This window comes from Macaca thibetana, chromosome 11, assembly GCF_024542745.1.
Source record: "Macaca thibetana thibetana isolate TM-01 chromosome 11, ASM2454274v1, whole genome shotgun sequence".
NCBI classification, from domain to species: Eukaryota; Metazoa; Chordata; class Mammalia; order Primates; family Cercopithecidae; genus Macaca; species Macaca thibetana.
This window is the reverse complement of record NC_065588.1, coordinates 15295347-15320100: the sequence shown is the minus strand read 5'-3', so window position 1 is coordinate 15320100 and position 24754 is coordinate 15295347. Positions and strand designations below refer to the sequence as shown.

General features: G+C 36.8%; 2 protein-coding genes across 3 annotated transcripts in view; both read left to right on the top strand.

Annotated features, from left to right (window-relative positions):
* RERG (RAS like estrogen regulated growth inhibitor) overlaps nt 1-9271 on the top strand; it is a 113185-nt gene extending 103914 nt beyond the window's left edge. For both annotated transcript variants that reach the window (XM_050749500.1, XM_050749499.1), the window contains 2 exons: nt 5664-5737; nt 7545-9271. In XM_050749500.1, the coding sequence (XP_050605457.1) occupies nt 5664-5737; nt 7545-7952 (482 nt within the window). In that variant the 3' untranslated portion in view covers nt 7953-9271. The remainder of the gene's footprint in view (nt 1-5663; nt 5738-7544) is intronic.
* The window catches only part of MGP (matrix Gla protein), an 836939-nt gene that overhangs the window by 587862 nt on the left and 224323 nt on the right, over nt 1-24754 (top strand). The window lies entirely within an intron of this gene.

Below are 24754 nucleotides of genomic sequence, written 5' to 3'. Positions count from 1 at the left end.
AACTCCTGTTAGAGTACATAAAATATACTTCTAGTTATTAGACTACTAGTGAGTGCAGATTTTAAATTATACATCTCTCATATACAGTGAAATTCAAGTGTAACTTTTAATGCCTCATTCCATTTTGAAACTCATATTTGTCTTACAGTATACAATATTTTGGTTCATTTGGATCTGTCTCCTAAATAATCATCCCCCCACCCTTCACAAAAAAGGCTCGATTTATTATTTTTGTTTAGTATGAACAAAATCAAAAGAATATCCACCAAACAAATACATACACATTTTCTTTTATGTGTTAAGATGCATAGCGGAGTCTAATTTCAAAAACTACTTAGTACATTTTTTTACAGTTAACTCTGGAAGAGTTAGCACATAGGCACTTTGCCTTTTGGGGCAATACCTCCATTGTTTTACACATAGAGAAAGTGGGCTTCTAATGAGAGAGAGAAGCTGAAAGAAAAATTTCTTAAAATGGTATGAAACCAGTATTCAGCGTAGACAAAATCACTGCTACCACCCGCTGCTATGTCTGGGGCAGACATTCTCTCATATCCTGCATTTTATCCTTTTTGTTTCAGTTAACGAATAACCAAAGAATCACACAACTTCATACAATTTTTATTGTATTCCATTTCCCCCCTACTGTGGCATTCTGTGATTGAAATACATATCCTATTTATCATGGAAGCAGCAGAGAAAAATGTCCCTGTCTCTCAGACAACTTTTAGTGCAAAGAGATGGAATAGAGCCCAGAACTCTGTTTTCCAGTCTCTGGGGCTGATGCCAGTCTTTCTAAAAGGGAAGTCAGTACAAAGGACACTAAAGAACAGCAGAGGGAGAAGCCAAAGGGCATGGCCCCCCAGCATGTGTGATGCCGTCTGGGCTGCTCTTCCTCACGCTGGGGCACTGAAGATACAAAAAGAAAATTATTGAGAGAACACTTGGAGACAAGTGGCTGCTGTAAATAGTATTTTAGAGCATTAAATCATACAAAACTATAATCTCCCATTTAACGTAAAAGAGTAGGGGGGACGGAATATTCTGAAATTGCGAATCACTATGATATGCCATGTATGGATTACATATTCTAGGAGAATGACAATAACGTAAAATACACTTATTAAAATATTGAACATAATCTAATTTTAAAATTTTACTTTTTGGAAAATACTTGAGCAATGTGCCATGCCTGTGGCCAATGATCACTACACAGTGCTGATGGAAGTAGAAGGCAAGGATATGGCTGGCGAAGCTGCATTCTACAGTTTGTGTTTTGGACAGATTATATTTACAGTAAAGTAAGAGAAAACAGTGATCAAAAAAGGACTACAAAATAGTTGATGAAATGAAAGTCAGAAACATGAGGTAGATAGAAAAAATAATTATAAAACCATTGGCTTACAGGCTACCCCCATGGGAGCAGAAACTTCCGAGTTTATTGGGTTGGTTGGTTGGTTAATGATTTGGGTAGTTTGGGTACAAAGAATTGAGTTAATAATTATGTTAATCATACTACTCTTTTTCATGGTGTTATGCTATTATTAGTGTATGGGAGGCCTTATATTATTCCACTTTCTCTTCCCCTTCATCCCTTATTTTGACACCCACTGCCCTCCTCTTTGCCTTAAGTGCAGAGTCTAGTGTGTTTGAAACTAAGCATGATATTTAAAAGCCGGAGCTCCAAAGCTGATCTTCCCTGACTCAAGTCTCACCTCTACCATTTATTGTCAGTGTGACTTTGGGCAAGTTATTTAATCTTGTTATGGCTTAGCTTCTTCTTGTAAAATGGAGCTGATAGCAGTATATACTTCATTGGATATTTGTGAGGATTAATGAGTTAACATAAGTAAAGTGTTTAGAACAGTTGTTCAAATAGAAGCAGTATGTGCTAGCTATTATTATATGTTTACTTAGGGAAAATAGTGTTCTGTATATATATTTTTAAAATTTATATAAATTTTATATATTTATATATACATACACTTCTAATCATTAGAACCAAATCTGATATTTTTAAGATCCATGCATTTTTCTCTATTTACTTCTAGTTTTCTACATGGTATTCTTTGCTATGCCACATTTAACTAATCTCCCCAATGATAAACACCTAAGTTGCCTCCAATATGAGCTACTGCTAATGTCACTAGGGAAAACATACCTTTAAATCGGTGGTTCTCAAACTTTAGCATGCACCGTAATCACCTGGGGGACTTGTTAGAACACAGATTGCCCATAGGTCTGGGGTGGAGCCTGAGAATTTGCATTTCTAACAAGTTCCTAGGTGAGCTGGATGTTACTGGTTCAGGCACTACACTTGGAGGCCCAGTGCTGTAAGAACCTGGACCAGGTTTTTTCTAGTGCATGTACCTGAGAGGGAGATTGCTGAATCATAAGGTATGCCCACATCAAGTTCTAATGAATTGCTCTTCAAAACGATGTACCAGTCTACGCTCTCATTGCCGGTGTAGAGAAGCTGCCTGTAACCTAGTCAGGCATTATATTACCTAGTTTTATAATTTTTGCCAATCTTTTTGTCATAAAATCATTTTATAAGCTTCTCTCTGGTAAGTAAGCAGGTAAAACATCATTTGATATATGTTTTCACTAATTGGGCATCCTCCTCTGTGAATTTCCTCTTTGTATACTTTGGCCGTATTTCTTTCCTGTTCACTTATCTTTTTAATTTCTAAAATTTCTTTCATACCTTAGATATTAATCAACTTTTTGCTTAAGATATTACAAATATATTCTCCAGTCTTTAGCCTATTTAATATTGCACAAAATTCTTAATTTTAATGTAGTCAACCCATTTATTTTTTGTCTCTCTTTTTTTTTTTTTTTTTTTGGTCTGTGCATGAGCTTTTATATTTTCTTACTTTTAATTTTTTTAACTTTAGGTTTCGCTCTTCAAATCTAGGTGAGTTTAGATCTCTAATTCATCCAGATTTACTTTTAATATACGCCCTAGAAGCCCAGCTTTATTTTGTGCATTTAGTGGCCAGTTCTTTCTTATTGGTTCTAATCCGAATGCTACTGTTTGAACCATTTATTATTTCCCTAAGGGACTTGTAGTGCCACCTCAGTCATATACTAAGTTCCTATATAAATATGAGTCTATTGTTAAGGCCTTGGTAAATTTGTGCATTCTGATATTAGTACCACACTGTTTCAAGTAATGTTATATAGTATTATATAATCTTAAATAAATTTCTTGAGCTTCTCAAAAAGTCTACCTGGACATTTCATTTGAATTGCGTTAAATTCTAGATTAATTTTGGGGAAAACTGACATGTTTTAAAAATGTTGTTTCTCCATTTTCCGAGGATTTTCTTATTTATTCAAGTCTTTATTTACTGTTATAAAGTTCTAAAATTTTCTATTCTAGAAAATTTTTGTTTTTGTTTTTGGAGGGTTTTGAAGGGTTTTGTATATTTTTATTACTTCCTAAATATTATTTATTTTACTACTATTGGGAGTAGCTTCCTGTTTTCTCTCACCTCTCCTACATGGCTTTTGCTGATACAGAATAATGCTAGTGATACTGTATTTTTCTCCCAGAATTCATGAGCTTGAAATTATTGCTTATAAACTTCATATTATTTTGTTTTTATTTCAGCAGAACGTACACTTTCCTCTTTTTATGCTAAATTTTAATTGCATTGTCTTTCCTAATTTAATGGCAATATCGTCAGATCTTTACAGCTCTGCCCTCTTTTTATATCTTTTCAAATACCATGCTTTGCTTTTGATTTCTTTTTCAGGATGTTTTTTATTTTCTTTTCTTATGTTGTCTTGAATGTATTCTGTTTCTTCTCTTCTAATTTATTGAGTTGACTTTTTCTAGATTTTTAAGAGTTATATCATCTTCTGGAATCAGACAAGTACATTAGTTCACACATACTTGTTTCTGGCCTTTTCCCCCATCTTCACCCTGATATACTGATAGAATCATCTAGAATTCTAATGCCAGATTGACTTTGATGTAGTTTTATTGTTTTCATGGACATCTTGAATTCAGTTTCACTGGCAAAAAGTTCTACATCGATCTGAGTCGTATCTTTTTGTAGGTGATGTGTTTTATTCCCTAAATCCCTTTAGACATTTTTTGTCATTGATATCCTTAAATTTTGTTGTAATAGGTTTAAATATGGAACTTTTTCCTCATGTGTCCTGCTAGTTCCTTTAATCTTAAATCTTTCATTGTTCTCTCACGTAGGGAAATTCTCAGCCATTACAACCTCAATAATTTCCACTCCTGTATGTATTTTATTCTCTCCTTTGAGGCTCATTTTATAAAGGATACTAAGATTTCTTGTTCTATTATCCATACCTCTTATTAAATTTTACTTTTACATGTTCCTTTGTTTTACTTATTTATACTTACTGACACTTCTGAGAGAGTTCCTCAACCTGAATCTCATCAGGTCATTCATTTGGTTCTTTCTTTCTATTATTCTAGTTTTCATACAGAGAAGCACCAGTTGGCACTTATTTTTGACCTGTGGTTTCCATTTTATGTGATGAGGGGCATACGCAGGGCCGCCCAGTCTTCTTGCACCTGCTAACTTCTCCTTCCCCTCACATAGCTTGGTGACCACTCTGCTGTTGATCCACCAGCCTCCAGCTGGTACTGAGCATCTGCCATTTTTCTGCTTTGAAGAGGCAGCATGAGCAAGAGGACTCCATATAGTTCCACCTCCCCTCCATGCTGCCCAACCCTCCCCTACTTTGGATTACCGTTCCTCACCAATCTGGGGTCTGACCACCTTTTACTACCCCTTGAGTTTCTTATAGTTTTACATCATTTGGCAAGAACCATTCACCTCCTGGTAATATCTGTTACATTTCCAGAGTTGAGGTTTGAAAGGAAATTGGTAGCTTCTCTTGGTATGTTATCTTGTTAGAAACAGCAGTTTCCAGAAACTAGATTTTTAGAAGTACCAAGGCATTTTGTGAAGATCACCTTCTCAATTTACATTGTGGAGGTCTCATTATAGAAGGAAAAGAGCACCAGGGACCTGTCTTTTCAGAAAAATAAAATGGAATCTTCAGAGGAAAGGATAGGGCCAGGCACGGTGGCTGAGGCCTTAATCCCAGCACTTTGGGAGGCCAAGGCGGGAGGATCACTTGAGGACAGGAGTTCAAGACCAGCCTGGCCAACATGGTGAAACCTCGTCTCCACTAAAGATACAAAAATTAACTGGGTGTTGCGGCAGGCACCTGTAATCCCAGGTACTTGGGAGGCTGAGACAAGAGAGTTGCTTGAAACCCGGGTTTCAGTGAGCTGATATCGCACTACTGCACTCCAGCCTGTGCAACAGAGCTTTTATTTTGCAACAGAGCTTTTTTTTTTTGCAACAGAGCCCTGTCAAAAAAAAAAAAAAAAAAAGAGGAAAGGATAGGGTAGCAAAGATGCAAAGAGATTCCCCCTATTCTATATTCTGAAAGTTGGCGGCACCCATGTTAGAACTTGGTATGCCCGGGAGCTAAGTATGAAGATTCTACATTTTTGCACATCCATCCTCTCCTTCCTAGACTACACAGTTCCTTATGCTGTAAAATCAGGAATACTTTTCCCATGCCCATTTTCAGTTTTAACGATCAAATTAAATCTTGCATGTATTTACCTTTTTGCTTTTTTTATTTGCTCGTTCCCTTAGAATCAACCTACCGACACCAAGCAACCATCGATGATGAAGTTGTTTCCATGGAGATACTAGACACTGCTGGTCAGGTGAATAAAGAGTTCAGCTAAAATATTTTTTCTGGATCAAATAAAACTGAGAAATCTATGCTATGAATAAAAATAAGGCACTTTTCTTCAACTAAATTTTGCATGCCTAAAACCTTTTTCTCTAATTAACTAGTCATTTTATATATTAATGTATTTGTAAATATCTGTATACGTATCCTTATGTAAACTGCCCAGTGTTTCAAGAGGGTTTTGAACATACTATAATATTCACATATCATCTAGGTTAGACTCACTCACCTATATTTTGTGGCATACCAAGATATTAATAAGTTTTCATGGTCAAATGTGTTTTGAAATGCTCAACTGAAGTTAAACAGGTGTGTTTACTGAAAGAATTCTCAAAACCTCTAACATGCGTATGTGTGAGTCTTTAAGAAAGAGATTTAGTATATATTGTATTCTAAACTTACATGATGTCATATAAGTTTGTTTGTTTCAGAATACTTTATTTTAGGTGTCTTTCTTATAGTATTTGGTATTAGGTCAGTCACTTCTGAGATTACAAAAGGGTTCATAGGTAGGTTTAGTTTTCAGGTATAGAAATGGTCACCGGCGGGACGCAGTGGCTCCCACCTGTAATCCCAGCACTTTGGGAGGCTGAGGCAGGAGGATCATGAGGTCAGGAGATCGAGACCATCCTGGCTAACACAGTGAAATCCCATCTCTACTAAAAATACAAAAAATTAGCCAGGCGTGGTGGTGGGCACCTGTAGTCCCAGCTACTCGGGAGGCTGAGGCAGGAGAATGGCGTGAACCCGGGAGGCAAAGCTTGCAGTGAGCCCAGATCGCACCACTGCACTCCAGCCTGGGCAACTGAGCAGGACTCCGTCTCAAAAAAAAAAAGAAAAAAGAAATGGCCACTGGAATGACAGAAAGCTGAAGTTTTCCATGGTACTTTATCAATGACCTGTGATGCCCAAAAAGACTTGAATCAAAGTGTTTAAACCAATAAATGTTCTCGAAATGAATTACCCACTTTTCCATCTCATTACCACCTACTTATTCTCTGACCTTCACAGAGCACTGATTCTGAAGAGAGGCAGCAGGGAAGTGCATGCCTCCAGAAGTCATTTGAACCTGGGAAGGCAATGCTTTTTCAAATCATACATGCCACTTTCCTATGAAGGAATGATAACCCACTTTGAGAATCAGTTCTATAATAGAGTTTCTGTCATTGGTACTACATGACATTTTGGGGGCTCTGAGATAGGAAAAGGAAAAAAGTCAAATCCTTTAGCATAGAGTTGGATTCTCTAAATAGTTTGTCACAGTTTTACTGGAAGTTAATTGTCTATAATCTGAAGAAAGAGAAAATTAAAACAAACAACAAACCAAAAAAGTAATAAACAAACCAAAATGGCATCTTGTTAAACTTTGACTCTAATTATGATACTTAAAAGGTGGGATAGGGGCTACTTGTCTGTTAAAAAATTGCTAATTCCTTAATCGTGATGAAAAGTCTCAAAAGTGATGTGCTTAACTAAGGTTATAATTTCTTTTTGGTTCTTATGATTACAGATTTAATGATATGGCAAGAAAAAAATAAAAGCAGAAAGGTAAAATCTATTGAATTAGAAAATATTCAGTTCCCTGAAATATGTTGAGATGAATAAGTAATGACTGTATTTAAAACTTATTTAGAAAGTTTGTACAATTAGAGTACCACGACATTTTAATGACTTTGGATATAAAGAATAGTAATTAAGGGATTACTGTCAGTATTACCAGCATCCATCTATTTTGATTATTTCCAGGTCTCTTGACGGCCATTTTTCTTTGCCAACAGGAAGATACCATTCAGAGGGAAGGACACATGCGATGGGGGGAAGGCTTTGTGCTGGTCTATGACATTACTGACCGAGGAAGTTTTGAGGAAGTGCTGCCACTTAAGAACATCCTAGATGAGATCAAAAAGCCCAAGAATGTGACTCTCATCTTGGTTGGAAACAAAGCTGACTTGGACCACTCCAGGCAGGTTAGCACAGAAGAAGGAGAGAAGCTGGCCACAGAGTTGGCTTGTGCTTTTTACGAGTGTTCTGCCTGCACTGGAGAAGGGAATATCACAGAGATATTCTATGAGCTGTGTCGAGAGGTGCGTCGCCGGAGGATGGTGCAGGGCAAGACGAGGCGACGCAGCTCCACCACGCACGTCAAGCAAGCCATTAACAAGATGCTCACCAAAATCAGTAGTTAGGCAGCCCAGCTGAGGTGGACCACATAATTGGAAACACTCTTCCCCTTCTGTTCCCCTTTCAAAAATAAAACGAAATATTGCATTCTTTGTTTTGATTCTGGGAAATGTCTGGGCTTCCCATTGTTCCCAGCCTCCCGTAGGTTGGGAAGTTTTAGCGTGTTTTATGCAATTTCAGTGCTAACAACTTCTTCCTTTCCTGCTTGAATAAAGATACACTCTAATGGCATTTGAACATGTAATCAGCAGAGATTCCGAAATGACTGGTTTATATTAAGCTGTTTTTAGGCATCTTCACCTTGCTTAAGTAGGTTGAAGTTTTTTCAAAGGCATTTAAAAATTCAATTTCTTGTCAGATACTACAAATAATTGTCTTAAAAGTCTAAGATAGCAGAAAATGCAGTAAAAACACAGGAGAAGAAGCTGAGCTATTGGAACAGGAAATAGAAAGAACTCTAGTTTCTGTCTGAAGTGAAGATTTTCTGAATTATCTAATATCATCTAGGTTTTCTTTAACATTTTATTTTGTTCTTAAGTTCAAGCATCTTCTCACTAATGTTTTTCACTATAACAGAGAATTCGTTTCAATTTGAGTTGGTTCTCTCAACGATCTATTCATCATTACACCCTAATTCTCCTTCCGTGGCTCAAACAGTATTTTTGCTGTAACAAAGGCAGCAGGAAATTCAGACCCTGCTGGGCCTTTTTTCATCAAGTCAGGGTGATGTAAAAACATTGGAAATCTTTTCACCAAACCCTGACTTTATCGAATGCTAGTAGAAGATGTAGAATTAGAGACATCTTATTTGTTTATCACTTTAGCAGCAAAACCATAGTCCAAAAAACAAGAAAATTAAGAATGGAGCTTAACCATGCCTCCATTGGGAAGTCTAGGCTTTGAGTCAGGTACAGTAAGAAAAATTAGCCTCTGATTCATTAAGTCTGCCACATAACTTGTTTTGATATTTTGGATACATTAACTCACTTAGGAAAATTCAGAAAACAATGGGTGATTAAAGTTCATTACAGCTGAATAAATGTGTCTAAAACAGATTCTTGTATTCTGAAAGTACAGTCTACAACTGGTAAAACTTTGTGATTCTTTTCTCCCCCATTATGCCCCTATATACCAAGATTTGGGTACTTTATTTTAGTAGAAAATATATATCTTTTACATATGTATGTATTTATAAATGCATAGATATATGTATAAAATTTGTAAGAGTTGGAGGCATTAATTCACCAATGCATTTGGACAACTTGGTGTAACTGACTTTATTTTATGTGACTATAATAAAAAGCATAATTTTCTCATTCTGTCATATTTGGGTAATCTTTCTTGTGATAACATGAAACATTTATAATTTGAAGGGAGACGCGAGGAGACAACTGAATTGCAAAATTGACAAATCAGTGAACCTGATATAAAAAAAATTAGCTCCTGTTGATTAGAATAGCTGCTTTTGGAGTCTTTAGGTGCTATTTTAGGTGCTTTATATATTATCAAATCTTCACAATCACTCTGTGCAAGACTAGTACTGTAAGCACCATTATAGAGATAAAGATATTGAGTCACAAGCGGAAAAATGTAGTAAAGCCAATTTTGCATAGCTATTTAGTGGGTAGAACCAGGATTTGAACCCAAAGAGTAAAAAGGTTGGATTCTAGACTCCGCATTATTATCAGTTATATACTTCTTATCCTTGAGCTGTAGCGGGGAAGATACCAAAGCAGATAATTCACTTTATTTATGTTTTCGTTTACTGATTACAAATATTTATACATGTTGGACACATAACTTGATACAAATTAGTCTATTTGATGGTGTCTAATCTGAGCCTTAAAGTATCCATGAGAGTCATCCAAGAAAGAAATATGGTAAAGATATTCTAGGCAAAGGAAATAGCATGGAATCAAAATATAGAGACATGAACAATGATGGTAAATGTGGTAATGAGAAGGAGTTTAGAGGACCACATATATCATTTTTAGAGGAAAAAGGGAAAGAGAACAAAAGGGAATTTTCTTTTTTAAATGAAGGGGCAGGAGGGAAGAAAGAAAGTCAAAAATTCCTATTTCTGCAAGCAACTACCTACTAAAGAATCAAATTGGGAAACTTAGCTATGATGCATTTTCAGTAAAGTCCTTTTAGACAATGTAGGGGAAATGGAAGCAGATAAAAATTGTTTTTGAAATTTCATTATTTTCTAGAATTAGTCACTTTGATTCTCTTATATCTATACTTGGAAATATAGTTCAGCCAATTCCTATTAAAAATAAGCTCATAAGGAAGCATAGTGAAATACTTGGATGTCATTCTTGAGTCAAAAAACTAAGTTAAACACACAGTCACCAACATCAGAAACTACCCTAGATGTGTGAATACAAATCTGGACATTAAAAAGCAAACAACCATTGGCGTAAGTTTCAACCACTAATTACAGAAGAGCATGAGATTGTACAAATATAAATTGGTTATTTCTCTCATGCCCCAGCCTTCTCGCCAAATATAAGATTATAAATAAGTTAATATTACTAGTTGTTTAGAAGCTGAGCTTCATTTTTATGAATGCTGAGGAAACAAGATTCCCTTTGTAAAAAGTAGAGACAGTGTTCTATTTTCTGCATGAGAAGCGTAATATTCACTTGGCCATTATAGAATAACAGGGACCAGATTTACTCTCACATATTAAACAACTAGAAAAAAAGTCAGATAAAATGTACAGAACAATGGTTTTCAGATATTGAATAACAAGCAATACAGTGCATTGATCCCCAAAAGGAGGGAAAGAAATGATGTAAACCCTACGAATGCTTCAGCTTACTGCCAAGTGACAGGTTCCAAGAAGCAGTACAGTTAAAAATAAAAAGGAAAGAAAGAGAGAGAAAAAAAAATGAAAGAGAAAAAAGAAAAACAGAGAAAAAGGAAGGAAAGAAAGAAAAAGGAGACAAAAAAAGAAAGAAAAGGAAAGGAAAGGAAAGAAAGAAAAAGAAAGAAAGAAAGAGAAAGAAAAAGAAAGAAAGAAAAAGAAAGAAAGAAAGAAAGAGAAAGAAAGAAGCAAGTAAGCAAGAAAGAAGAAAGAAAAGAAAAAAAAAAAGAAAAAGCTGGGCATGGTGGCTGTAATCAGCACTTTGGGAAGACAAGGCAGGTGAATCACTTGAGTCCAAGAGTTTGACACTAGCCTGGGCAACATGACAAAACCCCATCTCTACTAAAAACACAAAAATTAGCTGGGCATGGTGGTGCATGCCTTTAATCCCAGCTACTGCTGAGGCTGAGCCAGGAGAATCGCTTGAGCCCAGGAGGCTGAGGTTGCAGTTAGCCCAAATCATGCCACTACACTCCAGCCTGGGTGACAGAGTGAGACTCTGTCAAACAAACAAACAAACAAAAACACCACAGAACTTGGTCATCTCATTGAGCTGAAGAGACAAAAATCAGAATTGGGGGATGTCAAGTTTATAAGAATCTGTGGGATAGAATGTCTGAAAAAAGGAAACTTAACAGAAAGAAAATTCCATAGATGCACAAAAGAGTTCCTTCTGGTCTTTGGCTTAGTATGGATCATATGGTAAGAGGATGCTACCCATGGATGAAGCAAGAAGTGCAGAAAAGCAGTAGGTCATAATTTGGGGGGAGCATAAATAAGGTTGAGAATAGTTTGTATACCCTCCAGCCACATTGAAAAGACCATGTAATATACAAGTAATACACAGGATCTTAGACATTGTGTTTACACACAGGACATTAGGACATTGTGTGAATTGTGAGTCTAAATTTGTGCTAGACCAGGATGCTAAGTGACACCTCTAACACAGCATAAAAGGCAGCCTGAAATTGATCGAATTGAGTCCAGTAACTTGATTTTATGCTGGAAAAAAATCCAACACACTGTAAAAAAAATACTAAAATCTTGTGCCCAATAAGATAAAAATTACAGTGACTGGCATCCAGTCAAAAATTACTACGCAGCAAAAGAAGCAGTAAAATATAATCCATAAATAGAAGAAAAATCAATCAATCAACAGAAACAGACAAAAACATGACAAATGCTAGCATTAGCAAACAACAAAAATTAATACAGCCATTATATGTATATGCTCCATATGTTCAAGAAGGTGGGGAAAGATACAAACATAGTGAGTGAAGACAGAAGTAAAAGTTATAAATGAGACCCAAATGTAATCTCTAGAGATAGAAAATACAATATCTGAAATAATAATACACTGTGTAGCATTTACATCAGATTAGACTCTGAAAAATTGACCAACTTGATGACATAATGATAGAAACAATCCAAATGAAGAAAAGGGAGAAAAAAGAGGTAAAAGAGATAAAAATGAACACATCATCAGTGATTTCTGGGATAAGACCAAGCAGTCTAACATATATGCATATAATTGGACTCCCAGAAGTAGAGAAGAGGATGGTGGGACTGAAAAAAAAATGAACAAATGATAGCTGAAAAAATTCATATTATAAACTCTCAAATCCAAGAAACTCAAAAGACCCTAAGGAGTAAAAAACAAAGAAAACAATATCATGATACATCAAAATCAAATTACTACAAAACTATGATAAAGAGAAAATCTTAAAAGCAGTCAGTAGGGGCTGGGCACAATGGCTCATGCCTGTAATCCCAGCCTTTTGGGAGGCCAAGGTGGGAAGATTACCTGAGGTCAGGAGTTTGAGATTAGCATGACCAACATGGTGAAACCCTGTCTCTCCTAAAAGTACAAAAATTAGCCAGATGTGATGGTGGGCACCTCTAATCCCAGCTATTCGGGAGGCTGAGGCAGGAGAATCACTTAAACCTGGGAGGCAGAGGCTGCAGTGAGCCAAGATCATGCCACTGCACTCCAACCTGGGTGACAGAGTGAGACTCCATCTCAAAGAAAAAAAGAAAAGGAAAAAAAAGAAAAAAAAACCCCAGCAGCCAGTGGGGAAAACAGACACATTAAGTACAGCGAAACAAAGACAAGAATGACTAGCCAACTTTACTTTCAAAACTATGCAAGCCAGAAGTCATTGGAATGAAATATTTAAAATGGAAGGAAAAGAAATGTCAACTTACAATTCTATTCCAAGTGAAAATATTTTTCAATAATAAGGGTAAAATAATCATAAAGGATCCAGGAGAATTTATCACCAGCCAGTCTGTAATGCCAGAAAGGTTAAAGCACATTTTTCAGGCAAAATACATAATAACATTAATACCAAGGAAGGGTGGGAATAGATTGTAAGTTTCTGAAACTATATGTGAAATATCATAATATCATTTTGAGATAGGCAGTGATAATAAGGTAAATGTATACGTTGTAAAGTTTAGGGCAGCCACTTAAAACTAAAACAAAGAGATGTAGCTAATAAGCCAATAGTGTATATAAAATGGAATCATAAGAAATACTCAATTACTCTAATAAAAAATCAGGAAAAGAAAAAAGAACAGATTGGATTAAAAGAAGAAAATTCCATTATATCTATGAATTTACTAAATATGAGTGGTCTAAACATTCTAATTAAAAATCATAGATTTTCTAATTGGATAAAGTGAGAACAACCTACATTATGTCCACAAGAAATTCTTACTAAACAAAAAGATACAAATAGATTAAAACTACAAAAGTCAGAAATATACACTAAACAAACACTAGTTAAAGCAAGTCAGAGTAGCCATATTAATATTGGACAAGATAGATGTCAGAGCAAGGAAATTAACAGGAACCAAAAGAAACCTTTCCTGAAGATAAAGAGGTCAACTGAAAAAGACATAACACTTCTAAATGTATGCACCTATAACACAGCCTTAAAACACATAAAGAAAATGATAGAAATGAAATTATAAATAGACAAATATATGATTATGATTGAATATTTCAAGTCTTCTTTCAGTAATTGATAGAACAAATAGATTTTAAGAAGAAGTAAAACTATGGAACACATAAACAAAACTATCAATCAAATTGATGTGATATTTACAGAACATTCCACTGAACAAAAGCAGAGTACATTTTTTTCAGGTGTACACATTTATCAAACTAGATCATGTTGGGCAATAAGTTTAAATAAAGTTAAAATAATTTACATCTTAAAGAATGTTCTCTGACGTTAAAAGAATTAAAGTATGTATAGTCAACAAAATGATAATTGGGAAATAACCAAATATTGGGAAATTAAATAACATATAAATAATTCATGAATCACAGAAGAAATCAACTGGGAAGTCAGAAAACGTTTTGAACAAAATGAATGTGGAAACACCAAATATCAAAATTTGTGGGGCCCAGCCAAAGCTGTGCTAGAATAAAATTAATTACACTAACATCTTATATTAGAGAAGAAAAAAAAATCCAGTACAAATCAACATATTATACTGATACCAGCATTACTCTAACACCAAAGCAAGAAAAGTCATATTATTTTTAAAAACTGCCAGCTAATATTCCTCTTCAACATGAACACAAACATCTTTATCAAAGTTTTAGCAGATGAATGCACACACACACACACACAAACACACACATTCACACACATATCATAATACATCATGACCAAGAGAGTTTATACCAGGAATTGCAAGGTTAATTTAATATTCAAAAATTAATCAATGTAACTCACAATTCTAACAGATTAAAATATAACAAATACATAATAATCTCAATTGATTCATAAAAATAATTTGATGAATTCAATGCCAATTCCTGATCTTGAAATTCAAAAAACAAAAAAATCTCTCAGCAAACTGAAAGTAGAAGAGATCTTCCTGACTCCAAAAAAGTGTATCTTCAAAATTTCTACATCATACTTAGAGGTAAAAGACCAAAAACGTTTCCCCTAAGAAAGGGTACAAGGATATAAGCTCTCACCACTTCTTTTCAACATTATACAGAGGTTCTAGACAGCACAACAAATCAAGGGAATGGATAAGTAAATTGTTTTTATTTGCGGATGACATGATCATCTATACAGATATAATCATCTATACATCTATAATGCCTAAGGGATCTTTAAAGAAAAACTACTAGAACTAATTAATGAGTTTAGCAAAATTAGTTGTATAAAGGTAGTACCCCAAAATCAATTGCATTTCTACATACTAGCAGCATACAATTATAAAATTATTTTAAAAATCTATTTACAGTAACACCCATATACATATAATATTTAGGAATAAATTTTACAAAATATGTGCAAGACCTGTATTCTGGAAACTATGAAACATTGCCTAGAGAAATTAAAGCTCTAAATCCATGGAGCGACATATTGTGTCCATGGTTAGGATGATTCAACATTGTTAAGATGTCGGCTGTCGGGGCGGAGCAAGATGGCCGAATAGGAGCAGCTCCAGTCTCCAACTCCCAGCGCAAGCGACACAGAAGACCGGTGATTTCTGCATTTTCAACTGAGGTACTGGGTTCATCTCACTGGGGAGTGCCGGACGATCAGTGCTGGTCAGCTGCTGCAGCCCGACCAGCGAGAGCTGAAGCAGGGCGAGGCATCGCCTCACCTGGGAAGCGCAAGGGGGAAGGGAGTCCCTTTTCCTAGCCAGGGGAACTGAGACACACAACACCTGGAAAATCGGGTAACTCCCACCCCAATACTGCGCTTTAAGCAAACAGGCACACCAGGAGATCATATCCCACACCTGGCTGGGAGGGTCCCACACCCACGGAGCCTCCCTCATTGCTAGCGCAGCAGTCTGTGATCTACCGGCAAGGCAGCAGCGAGGCTGGGGGAGGGGCACCCGCCATTGCTGAGGCTTAAGTAGGTAAACAAAGCTGCTGGGAAGCTCGAACTGGGTGGAGCTCACAGCAGCTCAAGGAAACCTGCCTGTCTCTGTAGACTCCACCTCTGGGGACAGGGCACAGTAAACAATAACAAACGCAGCAGACACCTCTGCGGACGCAAACGACTCTGTCTGACAGCTTTGAAGAGAGCAGTGGATCTCCCAACACGGAGGTTGAGATCTGAGAAGGGACAGACTCCCTGCTCAAGTGGGTCCCTGATCCCTGAGTAGCCTAACTGGGAGACATCCCCCACTAGGGGCAGTCTGACACCCCACACCTCACAGGGAGGAGTACACCCCCGAGAGGAAGCTTCCAAAGCAAGAATCAGACAGGTACACTCGCTGTTCAGAAATATTCTATCTTCTGCAGCCTCTGCTGCTGATACCCACGCAAACAGGGTCTGGAGTGGACCTCAAGCAATCTCCAACAGACCTACAGCTGAGGGTCCTGACTGTTAGAAGGAAAACTATCAAACAGGAAGGACACCTACACCAAAACCCCATCAGTACATCACCATCATCAAAGACCAGAGGCAGATAAAACCACAAAGATGGGGAAAAAGCAGGGCAGAAAAGCTGGAAATTCAAAAAATAAGAGCGCATCTCCCCCGGCAAAGGAGCGCAGCTCATCGCCAGCAACGGATCAAAGCTGGACGGAGAATGACTTTGACGAGATGAGAGAAGAAGGCTTCAGTCCATCAAATTTCTCAGAGCTAAAGGAGGAATTACGTACCCAGCGCAAAGAAACTAAAAATCTTGAAAAAAAAGTGGAAGAATTGATGGCTAGAGTAATTAATGCAGAGAAGGTCCTAAACGAAATGAAAGAGATGAAAACCATGACACGAGAAATACGTGACAAATGCACAAGCTTCAGTAACCAACTCGATCAACTGGAAGAAAGAGTATCAGCGATTGAGGATCAAATGAATGAAATGAAGCGAGAAGAGAAACCAAAAGAACAAAGAAGAAAAAGAAATGAACAAAGCCTGCAAGAAGTATGGGATTATGTAAAAAGACCAAATCTACGTCTGATTGGGGTGCCTGAAAGTGAGGGGGAAAATGGAACCAAGTTGGAAAACACTCTTCAGGATATCATCCAGGAGAACTTCCCCAACCTAGTAGGGCAGGCCAACATTCAAATCCAGGAAATACAGAGAACGCCACAAAGATACTCCTCGAGAAGAGCAACTCCAAGACACATAATTGCCAGATTCACCAAAGTTGAAATGAAGGAAAAAATCTTAAGGGCAGCCAGAGAGAAAGGTCGGGTTACCCACAAAGGGAAGCCCATCAGACTAACAGCAGATCTCTCAGCAGAAACTCTACAAGCCAGAAGAGAGTGGGGGCCAATATTCAACATTCTTAAAGAAAAGAATTTTAAACCCAGAATTTCATATCCAGCCAAACTAAGTTTCATAAGTGAAGGAGAAATAAAATCCTTTACAGATAAGCAAATACTTAGAGATTTTGTCACCACTAGGCTTGCCTTACAAGAGACCCTGAAGGAAGCACTAAACATGGAAAGGAACAACCGGTACCAGCCATTGCAAAAACATGCCAAAATGTAAAGACCATTGAGGCTAGGAAGAAACTGCATCAACTAACGAGCAAAATAACCAGTTAATATCATAATGGCAGGATCAAGTTCACACATAACAATATTAACCTTAAATGTAAATGGACTAAATGCTCCAATTAAAAGACACAGACTGGCAAACTGGATAAAGAGTCAAGACCCATCAGTCTGCTGTATTCAGGAGACCCATCTCACACGCAGAGACATACATAGGCTCAAAATAAAGGGATGGAGGAAGATTTACCAAGCAAATGGAGAACAAAAAAAAGCAGGGGTTGCAATACTAGTCTCTGATAAAACAGACTTTAAACCATCAAAGATCAAAAGAGACAAAGAAGGCCATTACATAATGGTAAAGGGATCAATTCAACAGGAAGAGCTAACTATCCTAAATATATATGCACCCAATACAGGAGCACCCAGATTCATAAAGCAAGTCCTTAGAGACTTACAAAGAGACTTAGACTCCCATACAATAATAATGGGAGACTTCAACACTCCACTGTCAACATTAGACAGATCAACGAGACAGAAAGTTAACAAGGATATCCAGGAATTGAACTCATCTCTGCAGCAAGCAGACCTAATAGACATCTATAGAACTCTCCACCCCAAATCAACAGAATATACATTCTTCTCAGCACCACATCATACTTACTCCAAAATTGACCACGTAATTGGAAGTAAAGCACTCCTCAGCAAATGTACAAGAACAGAAATTATAACAAACTGTCTCTCAGACCACAGTGCAATCAAACTAGAACTCAGGACTAAGAAACTCAATCAAAACCACTCAACTACATGGAAACTGAACAACCTGCTCCTGAATGACTACTGGGTACATAACGAAATGAAGGCAGAAATAAAGATGTTCTTTGAAACCAATGAGAACAAAGATACAACATACCAGAATCTCTGGGACACATTTAAAGCAGTGTGTAGAGGGAAATTTATAGCACTAAATGCCCACAAGAGAAAGCAGGAAAGATCTAAAATTGACACTCTAACATCACAATTAAAAGAACTAGAGAAGCAAGAGCAAACACATTCGAAAGCTAGCAGAAGGCAAGAAATAACTAAGATCAGAGCAGAACTGAAGGAGATAGAGACACAAAAAACCCTCCAAAAAATCAATGAATCCAGGAGTTGGTTTTTTGAAAAGATCAACAAAATTGACAGACCACTAGCCAGACTAATAAAGAAGAAAAGAGAGAAGAATCAAATCGACGCAATTAAAAATGATAAAGGGGATATCACCACCGACCACACAGAAATACAAACTACCATCAGAGAATACTATAAACACCTCTACGCAAATAAACTGGAAAATCTAGAAGAAATGGATAATTTCCTGGACACTTACACTCTTCCAAGACTAAACCAGGAAGAAGTTGAATCCCTGAATAGACCAATAGCAGGCTCTGAAATTGAGGCAACAATTAATAGCCTACCAACCAAAAAAAGTCCAGGACCAGATGGATTCACAGCTGAATTCTACCAGAGGTACAAGGAGGAGTTGGTACCATTCCTTCTGAAACTATTCCAATCAATAGAAAAAGAGGGAATCCTCCCTAACTCATTTTATGAGGCCAACATCATCCTGATACCAAAGCCTGGCAGAGACACAACAAGAAAAGAGAATTTTAGACCAATATCCCTGATGAACATCGATGCAAAAATCCTCAATAAAATACTGGCAAACCGGATTCAGCAACACATCAAAAAGCTTATCCACCATGATCAAGTGGGCTTCATCCCTGGGATGCAAGGCTGGTTCAACATTCGCAAATCAATAAACATAATCCAGCATATAAACAGAACCAAAGACAAGAACCACATGATTATCTCAATTGATGCAGAAAAGGCTTTTGACAAAATTCAACAGCCCTTCATGCTAAAAACGCTCAATAAATTCGGTATTGATGGAACGTACCTCAAAATAATAAGAGCTATTTATGACAAACCCACAGCCAATATCATACTGAATGGGCAAAAACTGGAAAAATTCCCTTTGAAAACTGGCACAAGACAGGGATGCCCTCTCTCACCACTCCTATTCAACATAGTGTTGGAAGTTCTGGCTAGGGCAATCAGGCAAGAGAAAGAAATCAAGGGTATTCAGTTAGGAAAAGAAGAAGTCAAATTGTCCCTCTTTGCAGATGACATGATTGTATATTTAGAAAACCCCATTGTCTCAGCCCAAAATCTCCTTAAGCTGATAAGCAACTTCAGCAAAGTCTCAGGATACAAAATTAATGTGCAAAAATCACAAGCATTCTTATACACCAGTAACAGACAAACAGAGAGCCAAATCAGGAATGAACTTCCATTCACAATTGCTTCAAAGAGAATCAAATACCTAGGAATCCAACTTACAAGGGATGTAAAGGACCTCTTCAAGGAGAACTACAAACCACTGCTCAGTGAAATAAAAGAGGACACAAACAAATGGAAGAACATACCATGCTCATGGATAGGAAGAATCAATATCGTGAAAATGGCCATACTGCCCAAGGTAATTTATAGATTCAATGGCATCCCCATCATGCTACCAATGAGTTTCTTCACAGAATTGGAAAAAACTGCTTTAAAGTTCATATGGAACCAAAAAAGAGCCCGCATCTCCAAGACAATCCTAAGTCAAAAGAACAAAGCTGGAGGCATCACGCTACCTGACTTCAAACTATACTACAAGGCTACAGTAACCAAAACAGCATGGTACTGGTACCAAAACAGAGATATAGACCAATGGAACAGAACAGAGTCCTCAGAAATAATACCACACATCTACAGCCATTTGATCTTTGACAAACCTGAGAGAAACACAAAATGGGGAAAGGATTCCCTATTTAATAAATGGTGCTGGGAAAATTGGCTAGCCATAAGTAGAAAGCTGAAACTGGATCCTTTCCTTACTCCTTATACGAAAATTAATTCAAGATGGATTAGAGACTTAAATGTTAGACCTAATACCATAAAAATCCTAGAGGAAAACCTAGGTAGTACCATTCAGGACATAGGCATGGGCAAAGACTTCATGTCTAAAACACCAAAAGCAACGGCAGCAAAAGCCAAAATTGACAAATGGGATCTCATTAAACTAAAGAGCTTCTGCACAGCAAAAGAAACTACCATCAGAGTGAACAGACAACCTACAGAATGGGAGAAAATTTTTGCAATCTACTCATCTGACAAAGGGCTAATATCCAGAACCTACAAAGAACTCAAACAAATTTACAAGAAAAAAACAAACAACCCCATCAAAAAGTGGGCAAAGGATATGAACAGACATTTCTCAAAAGAAGACATTCATACAGCCAACAGACACATGAAAAAATGCTCATCATCACTGGCCATCAGAGAAATGCAAATCAAAACCACAATGAGATACCATCTCACACCAGTTAGAATGGCGATCATTAAAAAGTCAGGAAACAACAGGTGCTGGAGAGGATGTGGAGAAATAGGAACACTTTTACACTGTTGGTGGGATTGTAAACTAGTTCAACCATTATGGAAAACAGTATGGCGATTCCTCAAGGATCTAGAACTAGATGTACCATATGACCCAGCCATCCCATTACTGGGTATATACCCAAAGGATTATAAATTATGCTGCTATAAAGACACATGCACACGTATGTTTATTGCAGCACTATTCACAATAGCAAAGACTTGGAATCAACCCAAATGTCCATCAGTGACAGATTGGATTAAGAAAATGTGGCACATATACACCATGGAATACTATGCAGCCATAAAAAAGGATGAGTTTGAGTCCTTTGTAGGGACTTGGATGCAGCTGGAATCCATCATTCTTAGCAAACTATCACAAGAACAGAAAACCAAACACCGCATGTTCTCACTCATAGGTGGGAACTGAACAATGAGATCACTTGGACTCAGGAAGGGGAACATCACACACCGGGGCCTATCATGGGGAGGGGGGAGGGGGGAGGGATTGCATTGGGAGTTATACCTGATGTAAATGACGAGTTGATGGGTGCAGCACAGCAACATGGCACAAGTATACATATGTAACAAACCTGCACGTTATGCACATGTACCCTACAACTTAAAGTATAATAATAATAAATAAATTAAAAATAAAAAAAAAATAAAAAAGATGTCGGCTGTCCCCACTTTGATTTTTACATTCGATAAACCCCCAGTCAAAATCCCAGCAGGCTATTTTGTAAAATTAACAAACTAATTCTAAAACAAATATTTAAATTCAAAGGATCTAGAAGAGCTAAAACAATTTTTGAAAAGAATAAAAAAAAGAGAGAGCTAATACTACCTGATTTTCATACTTATTATAAAGCTACACTAGTCAAGATAACCTGTTACCGGTGGAAGGTTAGATATACAGGTCTGTAAGGCAGAATAGAAAGACAAAAAAAACAGAACTGTATTTAGATGGCCCATTGATTTTTGACAAATGTACCAAGGTAATTCCATGGGGAAAGGATATTCTCTTCAACAAACGGTGCTGTAATAATTGAATAGCCATATGCGAAATAAACAAATAAATAAACCTCAACCCATACCTCATACCATATACAAAAGTTAATTCTGAGTGGATCATTTGCCTACATGTAACAGCTAAACTAGAATACTTTCACAAGAAAACATAGGGAAAAAATCCTTAGGACCTTGACTTAGGTATAAAATTTTAACATCGAACACAAAGAACACAATTTAAAAGCAAAATTAAAAGTGTATTACTTTAAAGGACATTAAGAATACGCAGCAGTAGGCCCGACTAGGAAAAAGTACATGGAAAACATTTATCTTATGAGGGATAAATTTCTAGAATACATCAAGAATTCTTAAAACCCAGTAATAGGAAAATTAAATTGGGTTAAAAGTTTAAAAATGACAAGTTTAAAACTTGAGCAAAAGTTTTGAATATATAATTCACTAAAAATATATGCAAAAGCTAAATAATTACATGAAAAGATGCTCAACGTCATTAGCCATTAATGTAATGCTAATTAAGACCACAGTATATTATCAGTATGCACCCATTATAATGCCTAATATTCAAAAAGATGCAACACACCTCTGTGACGATGTCTGCACCTGGAACTCTCATATGTTGCCAGTATGAATATAAAATGGAACAGTCATTGAGGAAAATGGTTTGGCAGTTAATTCTAAAGTTAAGCATATCAACTTCACATACAATCCAGCAATTCTATTCCTAAATATGTTCCAAGAGAAATAAAAATCTATGTCCACGTAAAGATGTGTCTGTTGACATTCACAGCAACTTTATTCATAATGACCAAAAACTAGCCACAACTCAGTTTTCCATCATGGGTGAATGAATAAACAGATGAATGAACGAATGAATGAATGAATAAACTCATTCAAGAAATATTACAAAACAATTTTTTTAAAAAAAGATCAAACTACTGGATGAATCTCAATGCATTATGCTAAGCAAAAGAAGTCAAACACAAGATACTACACAAGTATTATAAGACAAGGTTTCATTTGCACAAAACTCTGGAAAAGGAAAAGTTACAGTAAAAGCAGATCTGTGTTTGCCAGAGGCTGCAGATAATGGGCAGGAATGGACTACAGAGGAATCCAAAGGAATAATTGGTTAAATGACCATATATATCTGTTAAAACTCATCGAAAAGTGGTTTACTTACTGTTCATAACTTCTTATCTCAATAATGCAAATTAGAAAACAAAACATATTCATTCGCACATTCAGCAAAGAAGGCAGGTCGAAGAGCAACTTTCTGAAACCCTTTAAAACAAATGTTCCACATCTCAGCGTGGGTTTATATTTAATATCTTTTCCAGTTTTAATAAAGTATAAATATTTTAAAATAATAGTTTCGTTTAAATTCTCCTTGTTTTTGCCCCATTTCAGGCTCTCTGACCTGAAGTATGTCAAATCAATAAACACCCACTACGAGTCAACGTGTGATTTAATGCCTTGTGAATCCAATAAATGTCTTTTTCCTTAAAAACTGCAGATGAGTGTTTGAGGCTTTTTAAGTTTGGGCTGCTCGCATATGTATTATGTCTATCTACTCTTATATATTCTATGAGAAAAAAAAACTTGGTTTATTTTATGAAAGAGTATCTTTAAGAATAAAACCTTGGCCAGATGTGGTGGCTCATGCCTGTAATCCCAGCACTTTCGAAGGCCAAGGCAGGTAGATCATCTGAGGTCAGGAGTTCGAGACCAGACTGGCTGACATGGCGAAACCTCATCTCTACTAAAAATACAAAAAAATGTGAGCCGGGCGTGGTGGCAGGCGCCTGTAATCCCAGCTACTTGGGAGGCTGAGGCAGGAGAATCTCTTGAACCTGGGAGATGGAGGTTGCAGTGAGCCGAGGTCACGCCATTGCACTCCAGCCTGGGCAACAAGAGCGCAACTCCGTCTCAAAAAAAAAAAAAAAAAAAAAGAATGAAACCTCATTGTTTCATTGTTTGTAATCTAGGGAAATTCTTGGTGAGGGCTTCTTGATGTTACTTTATAATTTATGAGCTCCTCAAATACTGTTATAAAACTTTTGTTCTTTCTCTCCATCTTCTTGCTGTTTGAAGAAGCAAAGAGCTTATTGCAAAAAGCAAGACTGTGCATTGAAGCAATGCACAGGACATTGATCGCTTCTATTCCCTGAGGTTCTGAGTGAATCTATATATACACCGGTAGTGTCTAACTTACAATTTATGCTCCTAACATTTGCTTGTAAATTGGTTTTTTGGAATGCTTTATAACAAAGTTATAAATCATCTTTAGGCTCCCCAGTGAGTCTGTAGCCACCTATTTAACCCATAATACAGCAGCACTTTTCCTGATAGGGAATACGCTAAACATAACATTTCAAAAAGGGCAGGTGTCTTTTTAGCATCCCCTCGCCTATCCTTCTATATATCTCTCACACATTGCAGTAGCCCCTCCTTGAACTCTTGATTTTATACCTTCTTTGAAGAGTAGGGCAAGTTAGGAATTTTTTCAAGAGGGTGGTTGATAACACAAATACGTCCGACTGATGATATTTCAAATAGCTTAGAAAAGTGAAGGAAAACATTTTACATAGAACAGGGGAAGGATTCTTTTGAATAGAAGCATATATACACAGAAGCAGTTACACCTAATCCCTAGGATGAGGTCCTATAAATTGCATATAAACATACAACAGACAAAAGGGACTTAGCAATGATCTAATTTACCAGAATTTTTCAAAGTGATTTTCTTGATTCTACAGGCTGCTATTAGGTATCATTAATACATTTTTAAAAGGATTTTTTTTTTCAAACGAATTTGGAAAAAAAAAAAGTGGATTAACTCAAGGAAAGTAAGTTTCACTACAGGGTAACTTCTCTGAGCCTTCATTACACTAATGAGTGTTGGGAATCAGAAAGAGGAGGTTAGTAGCATAGAGTTGCCTAAACTTGCTTGACTGCGG